The sequence below is a fragment of the Camellia sinensis genome, chromosome 7, assembly GCF_055761805.1.
Source record: "Camellia sinensis isolate YWXY chromosome 7, ASM5576180v1, whole genome shotgun sequence".
Classification (NCBI taxonomy): Eukaryota; Viridiplantae; Streptophyta; class Magnoliopsida; order Ericales; family Theaceae; genus Camellia; species Camellia sinensis.
In genome coordinates this window covers 124,139,302-124,153,095 of record NC_138967.1, presented here as the reverse complement: position 1 = coordinate 124,153,095, position 13,794 = coordinate 124,139,302, and the positions used below count along the sequence as shown (strand labels likewise).

The 13,794-nt window shown below is 32.7% G+C and overlaps 1 protein-coding gene across 12 annotated transcripts in view; it reads left to right on the top strand.

Moving 5' to 3' along the window:
• Positions 1 to 13,794, top strand: part of LOC114265292 (disease resistance protein SUMM2) — a 52,969-nt gene that overhangs the window by 7,008 nt on the left and 32,167 nt on the right. For 11 of the 12 annotated variants that reach the window (XR_014335974.1, XR_014335980.1, XR_014335979.1 and 8 more), the window contains 2 exons: positions 3,588 to 3,652; positions 10,775 to 13,549. Coding sequence is in view for 4 of the 12 variants with exons in the window: in XM_082879279.1 (XP_082735405.1) it covers positions 10,889 to 13,549 (2,661 nt within the window). In the remaining 8 variants the exon portion in view is untranslated. The remainder of the gene's footprint in view (positions 1 to 3,587; positions 3,653 to 10,774; positions 13,550 to 13,794) is intronic. The other variant, XR_014335976.1, reaches the window with a different exon arrangement.

Below are 13,794 nucleotides of genomic sequence, written 5' to 3'. Positions count from 1 at the left end.
CATTTGCTGAGATCTTATCTTCTGGAATCTTGGATCTGCTCACTCAGGTTGAGCTCTTCTTTTCTCGGACCTATTCATCTAGGGCGAGATCATGTCTTCTGGGATCTGGGATCCGGGATTTGCTTACTCAAGTTGAGCTTTTCTATACTTGAATGTTACCTCCTTGGGAGCGCTCATGCCTCGTGTCTTTGCATCTCTTCTGGAAGGGTCTTCGTTCCTCCGCAGGTATCTATCCTTCCATACCTGGAGGTCATCTTCGTTGTAGTATCCGCTTCGATCTGTTGTCTTTGGTGTGTCACCTTCCTGGCCAGCGTCTTTCACTCCGTGACTCTGGTCACGAGTTTCTGTGTTGCGGTCGTCCCTTTCAGCGTCGAGATCGATAGGTCTCCCACTCCCAGCAGGAGCGTTGTCTCTAATTTGATCATTCTGTCTGTCATTGGCCACCTATTCTTCTTTCTTTCCCATAGACGGCGCCAAATTGTGTGAGTGATTTTCTGACCACACTGCCCGCTTAGTAACCAGCTGGAGAGCACCGGTAGAATAGATGGCACCTGACTGACCTGCAACAGAAATATAAGAATCCCGCGGTGGTTCGTCCACCCGGGGGCACTCCGACGATCAAGTCAGTATATCTCTCAAAGATAATCAATTATTCAACTCACAAGCTTGAGTATTAAAAGCATACCTTAGACCCATGGGGTGCCTCTCTTTTATAGTCAATACAATCCTAGTCCTAATAGGAGCCTGGCCCTAATGGACTTAGGATTACTGCTAATCTGGGACTCCCAGTGGGATTAGGATAAACTCTCTAAAAGTCTTATCTTTACCCAAACTGAAGTCTTCTCCTAATCTGGGACTCTTGTCCATATCCAGGTTGAGTTCCCTCTTCATTCTAGGACTCTTGTCCCTTATCTGCTTATCTCGGATTCCGATATCTTCAGTGGCAACCTCGGTCTAGCCGAGATGACCTCGGCACAACGACCAAGACACGTGGCACCTCGGCTGACACGTCGGCGTCACCTTGCCACGTGTTGGTACTCAGAAAATATATCCCCACAATAAGATCCTAATTTTATAACCAAAAAATTGTATGAAATTGTTAAATGAATATCAAGAAATGATTGATACAAATTTAAAAGCTGGCCATAACTCCAATTTCGATATTTTTAAGTCCATCAATCCTAAATGTTGGTCTGGAAAGAACTTTTCTAACTTAATTTTTTGATTTTTTAGTTAATTTTGGAATTACTTTTTTGGTTCTTTTTTTTTATAAAAAAAAAAATGAAATAATTATAATTTGAACGTGAAATTTTATTTCATTGATCTATTTAACTTTTTTTTTTTTTTTTTTTTTTTTTTTTTTTTTTTTTTTGTGTGCGCGCATTTTTTTAATCTCAACTCACTTCCAATTTACGTGCCAAACGGCAGCTAATAAACACGCCTTCACGTTGACAAAAATATTTTTAGTTCTCCAAGCGTTCTTCTCATGATCCTACTAATCATTTCCTTATAACAACAAACCTTCTAGAAGCTTTTTATGTGTGTGTTTTGCAAATTTTAAGTTCTCATAACTTGAATTTTGTTATCCAGTTATGAATAACATTTATATTTTTGGATTTGCTTTTATGAAATCTTTAAAACAAGCTCCATTTTGAATATGGAAATAAAAAAATATAAAATATAAAAGGATAGATGGGCATATCTCAAGTTTATCTGTGCACTTTCAAATTAAAAATAAGGACAGATAGATCTATTTGGAGTCTATTTGTGCACTTTAAGCCTATATGGGGTCATTTGTGCACATTTAAATTTAACAAAAAAAAAAAAAAAAACTCAAAAACAAATAGTTCTAGCTGGAGTCTATCTATGCACTTTTAAATTAAAGAAGGGGGATAGATAGGTCTATTTGGGATTTATTTGTCCATTTTAAACGTTTCTGTATATTTTCCACTTTAAATTAAAATTCGGGAAAATTTTTTTATGTATGCACTTTAAATTTAAAAAATTGGGACAGGGTCTATCGAACTTTTAAATTAAAAATGGGAATAAATAGGTCCATTTAGATATATCTATGCACTTTTAAAGTGAAAAATGTGAACAAATAGGTTTGTCTGCTAGCTATTGTGCTATTTGTGCATTATATATGTCTATCTATGCATTATATATGTATATCTACGCTATCTGGGCACTTTGAAATATTTTTTAAATTAAAAAAATTGTAGACAAACATATATATGTTTGCTTTACAAATTAAGAAATGGAGTTTGATTTTTATATGTTGTAGAAACTTCAATAGGCCATAATTTTGTGCTCATTAATCCGTTTTTGAGTTTTTTGTTTTTTGATTTTATGTATTTTTTTGTGAAATCTATCCCTTTGAAACGAATAGAGGTGGTTTCGCTTACTCATTTTTTTCCAATATATATATATATATATATATACTTTTTGACTCTCAATTTATACTTTGTTTGCATAAACCATCCAACATTAGACCAAAAAATCATGTCATTTAGTCCATGGTGAGGAAAATTGCAATTCTATTGTATTGATGTATAGTTTTTATGATACTATACATAGTTGCATTGTCATGAATTTCCTTGGCCTTGACATGCTTCGAAATAGATCTATTCGTTATTTTTCTATAGGTCTATTTGTTGATTTTTTTTTTTTTTTTTCATTTTTAATATTGATCTTTATTTAAAGATCTTGACAAGATGAACATAAAAAAATTAATTTTATTAAAAATTGATATATGTAGCTAAAGTTATAACATTTTAAATTTTTTTTAACACTACACATAAAAAGGCAAATATGTCAAAAAATTTCTTTGCCATAAAATGTTTAGAATTGCCAACCAGAAAGTGTTGTGCATGTCACCTTCTAATTAAGAAAAACCAAAATTTGGGTCTCTGCCACAAAATAATCAATGCGCGGGACTGTTGACCAATGTTTCCTACATTTATTCATTTTTCTTGTGATTGTTTAATCACTAATGTAAGTACATTTCTCTTTTATAAAAATTTAATTTGTTTTGTTTGATACACCATTTTCTAATCTCGTTTTGCTACACTTATAGTTTTATCTACAATATTTTTGACTTCTTCCTTGCATCTTATATATGGACATGAGTACAACGCTGAGCAAAAGTTATAGAATTATGGCTTGTCTTTTTTGACATCAAAGATCAAATAACTCAATTTTTTGATTAGCAAAATAAAATCTATAATAATAATAGAAAATACTCATACGCTCAAGAAATAACAAAAACTCTCTTATTGTGATTGTTAACATAATAACTCTTAATTTTGTTGGCTTCTACTGCAACAATATTCATGTAGTGAGATTCTATTTCTGCATTATTTCAAGCTTATTTTTCTAGCTTTGTGTAATAGATTCGTGAGAATTTTGGGTGTGCTCAATTCTAATGATATCGAACCATATATATGTATTTTTAGGTGATATCTAGGTAGTATGTGGAAATAGATTTTACTAAATGCTTCCCCATATGTTTTTGGCTCGAGATGGATTGCAAGCTTATCTCATAAAAATGTATCATCTCATAAATTTTTGTTGTTGTGTACAAACAGATCTCTTGCAAGCTTATCTCAATTCATGCTTTGGTGAATGTATTCTACAATTTCTTTAAATAAAGGTAACTTCTGTCTACTGTAATCTTCAATTCTTGTTCTCAAACTTAAATGCACAAGTTTTAAACCATGTTTGATCAACTAATTGGGTTAAAGACAAAATTCATTTATATAGTCAGAAAGGTTCTATGTAATTTTGGATTAAAATACAATTGTTAATTTTTCCATCCACAGTAACGGAAGGTGTATCAAGCACACTGTTTTTTAAAATGACTTGATTCTAAAAAAATAAATTGAAATTAACACAATAAAGAGACAATTTTATCTCGATCTTCTCCAAACCTAAAATTAAATTAAGATGTAATTAAAATAAAATAAATATATAATTATGGATTGACCTAAAATATAATGAAAGTGTGATTTAAAATATAATTAAATTAACATATAAAATAAATAATTATTAAGGATTGATCTAAAATATAATTAAATTAAAATTAGATTAAGATGTTAGGAATTACAATAAATAATTAAGGATGTATGATTAATTGTGATCTAAACTATAATTAAACTAAAATTAGATAAAAATATGAATTATAATAAATAATTAAGGATTTTAAGATTAATTTTGATTTAAAATATAATTAAATTAAAACTAGAGTAAAAAATTAGGAATTATTATAAATAATTAACAATTTATGATTGATTATGATTTAATTGAATTGATTTTAGAAATTATAAATTATGTGTATGAGAGAGGAAAAAAATAATATATATATATATATATATATAGAAAACATAAGATTTAAGATTATTACAATCATTTCATATTTATAATTAATGAAATTAACCGTTATATTTTGGTCCAAAATTAGATAGGGTCTTTCTAACTATATTTAAACAATAGGAGAGCTAAAATGTTCCAATCTCAAATCACGAAGAAGAAAATATAATGTTAATTTGGTAATGACCATAGAATACATAATTATGAAATATGGCGTCAATAGATTTTCGGCCAAGAGGGTGAACAAACCAATTTTAATTTCAAATTGTTCTTTTTTATTTTTTTGGATAAATAATTTCAAATTTTTCTATTTTCAATTCGCCAATTAAAAGTTTGTCTTATTTTGTTAGGATTAATAGTGAAAATCACAAAAAATCACGAGTAAATTACACTTTGCATCCCTATACTTTGCACAAAGGCCTCGTTTGTTTGGGTTTATAGAGAGAGGATTGGGATTGATAGTAAGGTGAGACTACTATATAGGGTGTTTGTTTTGAGAGATGGGGAGGGGACTCATAATCCCTTGGTATTAGTAAAGGCCTTGGAAGGGGAATTGGAAATGAGGAAATAGAGATGGTATTAGAAAAATAGTGAGGGGATTAGAAATTTTTTTATTTTTATTATTTTTTATATATTGGGAATTTTTTTAAAAATATTAATGTTTAATTTTTTATATTTTTTTATTTGTTTTATTATTTTATATAAAAATAATTTAACAATTCCTACACTAACAACTATCATCAAAACAAACACAATTTTACTTAATCCCCTCACTATTAATCCCCTCACTATGAATCCCCTTTATTCTACCTCTGAAAACAAACGGGACCTAAATTTCACTTTGATCCCTGTATATGAAATCGTGACAATTAACCCTCTGTACTTTTGGTCAAATTTCATTTTGGTCCCTACACATGAAATCGTTTCAATCAACTCTCTCCACTTGGTCAAGTGTCAATGTCCCATTCTGTTACTATATTGTTTAAGTCTTTAATAAGAATTCAGTCTTATGATAAATATGTGACTACAAAATGAGAATAAGAGAAAGAAATTATCCTTATTTTCCACCAATACATAATTTGTCTCACGTGATAAACATGTAAGAAAATTAGGACAAAAAGTAAAGAAAACATAACTCTTTACAAATAAATAAAGGTAGCAGAGAAATCAAAAAAAGGGAAGAGGAATATTCTATCGTTACTGTGAAAAACAGAATTTTGTAATTTCTATTTCTACAAAAAATCTTAATTTGTCTCTTTAATTGTTCATAATTTGTGTTTTGTTTTAATTGAATATAGACAAAATATGATGTAAATTTTGGGATGTGTATAAGCGGGAAATGTGCATGATTTTCCCCCTTTGCTCTTATTTTGTAGTCATATGTTTGTCGCATTACTGACCTCTATTAAAGATTTATACGGTGGAGTAACAAAAGTGTCACGACCCCAAACCGCCCCTAGTAGTTTGGTGCCGTGATGGCCAGTAATCCGTGATTACCGAAGGCCAACTTTCAAAAATCACACACAACAGAGTATAATATATGGGGCTCACAAGTGCGGAAGCAATAATTCAAAATACAAGTGGTCCATAAGAGCAGTGCATAAGTCAAATGAAATGGCATACATCTTTCAAAGCTTTAAAACTTGTTTACAAAAGTACATATTACATCTTGGCAAAAGGCTTCTCAAGCCGACATAAACATAATACATGAATTATAAATCAAGAATACATAATCTTCAGGGTTGCCGACATCCTCAAAGCCGACATAACATGCATACAAAACACATATCTCGGCGTAGCCGACTTTTTGATTGTTACCTACATATATACATAGGGAGGGTGAGCTTGGATACTCAGTGAATGGTACAAGTAATAAAGGGGTTAAATGAATGATTCCCGAGGTCTTTCAAAACAATACATAATATATCTTTGTCAAAACCATACTTATCATAGCTTGTACAAAACATGAGATAAATCTTGTTCATCAAACTTGGTCTTACAAAACTTACATACATACGTCAAATCTTATAACATAACCTCGGCGTAACCTTGGTCCTTCAAAACTTACTTACTTAACATGTGTGCTACTAATGCTTAAAGTCCCCTAGCACGTACGGACTTGTGCCACAATTGCTTAAAGTCCCCTGGCACGTACGGACTTCACATGTGTGCTACTAATGCTTATAGTCCCTTAGCACGTACGGACTTGTGCCACAATTGCTTAAAGTCCCCTGGCACGTACGGACTTTCAAAGATTTGACATCAAAACAAAGCTTACTTGATACATTGCCATCCAAAACAGAGTTTATACTTGGTACATAAAATAGGGATATCATTCATGCTTAACAAATACTTTTATCAAAACAAGGCAAAGCTTTATCAAAACGTTATAGCATAACTTTATTAAAAATACCACTCACATTGATTCTTGGGACATCGGGGTCAAGGCAAAGGTCCAAGTCCTACAACACATGGCAAAGCACACTGAACATACTTCTCAATGATCTCGGAAAAACATGCTGGACACCAACCAGGTCTTTGCCGAGGTCCCACACCTCCTGGCCGAGGTGTGGCTACCTAGGCTTCGGCATGCGGCTGCATGCCGAGGTGTGCACAATACAAACTAGAGGTGTAAGTGATAATGCAAGGTAGGCCAAGGTGAGATACGATGCTTGGCCTAAGTGTGAGGTCTAGGTGAGAGTGATCTCGGCGACTACACCTCGGGAAGTGAAGTCTGGAGATCTGGGTTTCCACCAGTGAAGAATAGGAAGAACATGAAGATCATGATCATGAAGATTATAAAGAACATGAATGCTAAAATCATAACTCCTTTACTTACAAAATCTGGGATTTCATGCTATGAGTTCGAAAACATGGACCTGGGTACCCATACTTGAAAATCATACGAAAACAAATACAAAAACATGGATCTAGGCATGAGCCTTCGGATCAAAACATGACTTTTCTTGAAGAACACATGAATGCTATTTTCTCTTTCTAAAACCGAACTTCAAAGCAATGCATGGCTTACAAATCATATTCAATCATGCAATGCAATAACATAAACATAAAGAACAACGTGAGCAGATCAAGAATCTAACCTTAGAACACGGATCTAACGGTTCGATCTCTAGGAATCAAGCTTGGAAATCTACCTCCTCTCAAGAACTCTTCTTCCTCTCCTAGAGCTTCTCTCTCTACTCTTCAAAACAATATACAACAAATGATAGGTTTCCTCTCTCTATCGGCTAACTTAACTCTCAGCTCGGATACGTGGCAACGGCTGGTTGGTTCTCTTCGAAAAGGTGATAGATTGACAAGACAAGACTCTGACAAAGCGTATCTAACAAGCTACTCGGTATGGTACTCTGGCAAGTGGTGACATCGGCTAACAAATAGACTTCGACAACTAAGGTGACAATGACCTCGGCTAGGAAGGACAATACTTGACTAAGCTGTGCCACACCTTGGCCTAGATGTGCCACACCTCGGTCTAGGTCATACCACTCTAGGACAAGATCACTCAGGTGCAAAGGTAACATCTCGGCCCAGATAATACACATCTCGGCCTTGGTGATTCACACCTCGGCCTAGATAATGACATCTCGGCCAATATGTCAAAGCAAAGATGGAGGTCAACAAAGGGGTTCCAAGATACTTCTAAACTGAAGATGATCTCGGCTTGGAATGATCTAGGCTTAACATAACCTAGGCTTGGGGTACCAAGGAAGGAACAAAGCAAGCACACAACACTTAGACAAATCACTTAGGCATCAAAACAAGGCATGGATCTTATTTAGGCAAAACAAGTCAAGATTCATGAATGTAAACTTAACAAGACAAAGCTATATAAACGAACATGAACGTGGCTACAACATCGATATGGATTGCTACAGCAATCTAACATGGCAAAGCATATAAATGCATGCAACGTGACTAGGACAAAAATGTGGGTTGCTACAAAAAGGGAGACATTGATACTTGACCAGAAATGTAAGAGTTGACTGTCACGATTTCATGTGTAAGGACCAAAAGATTTGACTAGAAGTGTAATGACTTGGTTGTCATGATTTCATATAGAAGGGCCAAAGCGAATTTGGTGCAAACTGCAGGGGTGCAAATTATAATTTACCTAGGAATTTTTAAAAAATACAAATATTCACACATTCAATAAATTAGAAAAATATAAAATTTTAAGAACTGTGAATATTTTTAAATGCATTCATACTAACTTTCATACTTTCTAAATAATATCTTAATAATTAAAAGTATAAATGTTTAGATTTACAACTTTCACACTTCTTACAAAATTCACACTATTATAATGCAAGGAAGATGTGTCTCATGACAAAATATTTCTCAAAAGTATGAAATTTTATAAGTGAATTTTTTTTTCTTCACAATTTCAAATTCTAAAAAAGTGTATTTTTTTTTTCATTTTACATAATTTTGTATTTAATTGAGAACGATCTCGCTGAGTAGTTATAAAAAAGGGATTAAATTCATTTTACCTCTTATGATTTAAATATAGTCAGAAAATTTCCCAGTGATTTTGGAGGATTAAAGTGTTGTTAATTTTTTCATTCAAATTGACGGAAGGTGTATTACACACAATATTTTAAAATGGGTTTATTTTTTTGAAAAAATAACATGAAATTAATACAACAAAAAGATTAATATGTTAATTAAAATAAAATAAAATAAAATTAATGAATAATTTAAAATATAAAATATAACTAAATATTTTAAGTAAGAATATAAAATACATAATAATTAGAAATTGATCTAAAATATGATTAAATTAAAGTTAGATTTAAAATTTAGCAATTACAATAACTAATTAAATATTTAAGATTAATTGTGATTTAAAATGTAATTAAATTAAAATTAGAATAAAAAGTTAAGAATTACAATAAATGATTAAGAATATATAATTAATTGTGTTTTAATTGAATTAATGTTTAAACATTATAAACTATGTATATTAAAGGGTATTATAGTAATTTTACATCTCTAGTTAACTATGTTAATGGTTACACTTTAGTTCAAAATCATATGGTGAGATCTTTCTGACTATTTTTGAATTATAAGGGTAAAGTGCTTCAGGCTTAAATCACAAGGGGATAAAATAAATTTTGCCTTATAAAAAATCTAAATTATATAAAAAAACAGATGTACATTTTAAAAGTTGTAAAATTTTCAAGTTTTGAAACATTTAAAAAAGAAAAAACAAAAAAAGAAGTCTTTCATATAAGCATGTTAATCAACTAGGCCTAACCCAGTTGTCCCTAGGGGACGTCATAGGTTTAAATCTCCTTGAGGGAGTTGAATTAAAGAGGCAAGCACTTGACTTTGTAAAGAATGCAGATGCTAACTATCATATGTATTAATCTAACAATTAACAATTGACTTTCACCGATAAAAAAATATATATAAATATAGGCATGTTGACCAAAACAAGGATAAAATTGTCATAAAAAAACATCTAATTTCCATAAAAGGATTTCTAATGTACAATTTCATACATATGTAGAATTTATTGGATCACATTTTATTTCCTTTATATTTATGGCTAAACAAATTCTTGAAAAGAGGTTTTTCACTGTTTTTTCCTACACTTAAATGGATTCTATTTTGTTATGATTATTAACGTACAAATATTTGTGAATGCTTTATGTAGTATCTATAATTTCCCATCTCTCCTCAAGTGTTTCTCTGGTGTTTATCATATTTTCAGAATTTACAAAAAGAAAAAAAAAGAAGTTTTTTTTGTAGAGAGAGCCTCAAGGTACGATAAACACTGTTTGATTCATAAATTTAGAGAGAGATTTAGAAAGGGAATAAAAAAGGTAAAATATAATTTAAAAATAAAAAACTAAATTTTTTTTTTTTTTTGAAAAAATTGAAAAATTAAATTAATTTTTTGGATAAAACTAAAAATTTTGTGTCTGTAAAGAAGCATGGTGATGGAACATTGATGTGCAAAAAAAAAAATTTAAAATGAAAAAATGATAATGCTCTCAATTTTTTTAGATAGTTGAATCAAACCAATAAGTAGAAGGGCAAAAACGTTTAATTCCATGTTCTGTTTTTTTTTTCCCCCCATCAATTAGTGAAACAATTATGTGGAACAATTATGTGAAACAATTATGTGGAACATTAATATATAAAATTGATAATGTTGTCATTTTTATCAATTGGGAATATTGGTTTGAAAAATCTTGAATAAGACCTGAGTAAGCATAACATTTGTAAATAAGACTTTTAGGTAATTAACTCTTTTCACTTAGTTAATGTTGATTTTTTTTTTTTTTCGTTTTTTATTTTCCTAATCAGCAAAAGAGAGAATTTTATCTTCACTTTTTATTTCTCTTCTTTGGTATCTCTCTTTTTGTTTTACCTGCAGATACAGATTGAGAGAGCTTTATCCTCTGAAATTCGAATCTCAAACTAGTTTCTTCTTCAATAGTTGTTTCAAAAAAAAAAAAAGAAAAAAAAAAAGAGAAAAAGTGGATTGAAAATGAGTGCCCTGCAAGGTGTATTTTCAATTGTAGGGGCAATTGCAGGGGCAATTGCAGGGAGATTAGTTGAGCCAGTGATGCTCCACGTTGGTTTTGTTTTTCAATACAAGAAGAAGCAGGAGAATCTGGAAGTTGAAATTAAAAACCTTGAAGAGCTGATAGAACAAATCAAACAAAAAGTTGATGAAGCCATTACTCGTGGTGAAGAAGTTAATGAACCTGTTTCAAACTGGCTAGCGGAGGTGGAAGAAAGAGTTTCGGAATTTAAGGATGAAAATACTGTTAACGAAAACATGCAGTGCTCTGTATTCTTATGTCCGGACTACATCTCGCGTTACAGAATGGGCAAGGAAGCCGAAAACAAGATCGCAGAAGTAAAAAAGTTCACTCAGAGTGGCAATTTTAGCACGGTTGCACTTCCTAAGCCATTTGCTCAAGAACTTCAATTCATATCGTCAAGTACAAGCTATGTGAATTTTAAGTCGCGAGAATTGGTTTTCAATAACATCATGGCGGCATTACAAGATTCCGATGTTAAAATGATTGGAGTATATGGAACAGGAGGGGTTGGAAAGACGACAATGGTCGAAGAGATTGGCAAACTAGTGAAAAATGGACTTTTTGATGAAGTCGCTGTGGCAGTTGTCTCTCAGGATGCAAATGTGAGCAATATTCAAGGGCAACTCGCTGATCGCTTGAATCTGGAACTAAAAGGGGAAACTGAAGTGGGAAAAGCAAGCAAATTGTGGAATAGATTGAACAATGGGAAGAAAAATCTCATTATATTGGATGATATGTGGCAAGAATTGAACTTGAAGACAATAGGGATTCCTATCACTGATGGAAACAATTGCTGCAAAGTTGTGATAACGTCTCGAATCCGAGGTGTGTTGGAAATGATGTGTGTTGATAGACATGTTCCAATGCAAGTATTATTAGAGAAAGAAGCATGGGCCCTATTCAAGACGAAGGTGGGAAATTCTATCGATTCTCCTGAACTCCATGATATAGCTGATGTAGTCTGTAAAGAGTGTGGAGGCTTGCCGGTCGCTATACTTGCAGTTGGAGCTGCATTGAAAGATAAGAAAAAATATGTTTGGGAAGATGTACTTGATCAATTCAAAGATTCCATGCTAAAGAATATTGCGGGAATCGACGCAAAGGTGTATGCTTCCTTAAAGTTAAGCTATGATCGGTTAGAATCTAGTGATGCAAAATCATGCTTCTTGCTATGTTGTTTCTTTCCTGAAGATGCTAATATTTCAATTGAAGTGTTGGCGAGACACTCCATAGCAAGAAGTTTGCTTGGACAAAACACAAATACACTAAGAAGAGCAAGCCGTCGAGTACTTACAGTGGTCGATATCCTCAAAGATGCTTGTTTGTTATTACAAGGCACAAATGAAAACTTTGTCAAAATGCATGATGTCATTCGGGATGTTGCTCTTTCAATTGTGAAAGATGATGGTAAGGAAATTCTAGTAAAACATGGTGTCAAAGAGTGGCCGGAGAAAGATACATGCGAATCTTACTCAGCAATGTCATTCAGGATCGACAACACTCTTGAGCTTCCGGATGATTTGGTATGTCCACAACTCCACACCTTGACCATGATAATGAAACGGAAGATTGATTCTTTGCTTAATGTTCCAGATAGGTTTTTTAGTGGAATGGAGAAACTTACAATTTTAGAATTGAATAGAATCTGTATGTTGCCTCCATTATCTCTTGCAAATTTGGTTAACCTTCGGATGTTATGGTTAGATGATTGTGAGTTGGGAGACATAGCTATACTCAAGGATCTAAATAATAACCTTGAAATACTTAGCCTTCGAGGTTCTAATATCGAGGTTTTGCCATCAGAGATAGGACAATTGACTCGTCTTCGGTTGTTAGATTTGGGAAATTGTTACCAGCTCACAGAGATTCCGCAAGGTGTCATATCCAATTTGTCTCGCCTGGAAGAATTATACATTTTAGATGACCATGTGTTTAGGTATAGGGAGGAAAGAAGCAAAGTGAATCTTGATGAGTTGGGGAAATTGACGCAATTAACCACTTTACAGATTCACATACCAAATGTCATGCTATTGCCCAAGGACTTCTGCTTTGAAAACTTGATCAGATTTAAAATATTAATGGGTATTGGTACGAATTATGGTTTTTATGGAGCTTCTTCAAAGTGGTGTGAACTTGTGGGTGTTTCCTTAATGGACAAGTTTATCGTTTTGTTGCGGAGAGCTGAAGCGCTAAATTTGGAAAAAATTGAAGGTTTACAAGAGGTGCTGCATGACAGAGGTGGAGAGGGGTCTTTGATGGAACATCATGGACTAAATCCATCAGGGTTCTTCAATAATTTAATTGAATTAACAGTTCGAGATTGTAGGTTGAAATATCTCTTCTCCCTGTCCTGTGCAAGAGGATTTCCACGACTCCAGAGGCTACGAATACTTGATTGTGAGATGATGGAAGCCATAGTTGGAATTGAAGAAGAAAAAGATGAAGATGAACTCTCAAGTCAGGTAATTAATTTCAGTCAGTTGAAATATTTGCGTCTCCAGAATCTACCCAAGCTCATAAGCTTCTACCCCAAAGTGGAGAAGATGTCAACATATGAAGGAAATTCTTCTACCCAGGCACAATTTTTGTTTAATGAAAAGGTATGCTTTATCTATACGGGAAATGCTAGGTGTCATGAAGAATTTTCATGAAAACTGTCATGAAAATCATCTGCACCGTTAGATCAGGTATGTGTCTCATGATCCAACGGTGCAGATGGTTTTCATGACAGTTTTCATGAAACGTAGCAGGACCCTTATCTATACCCTTTTTATTTGCTTTAATCTATTATATCTAGTTATTGTAAAATGTTTTATGCATTAGGAATACAATCAAACACAGCTAG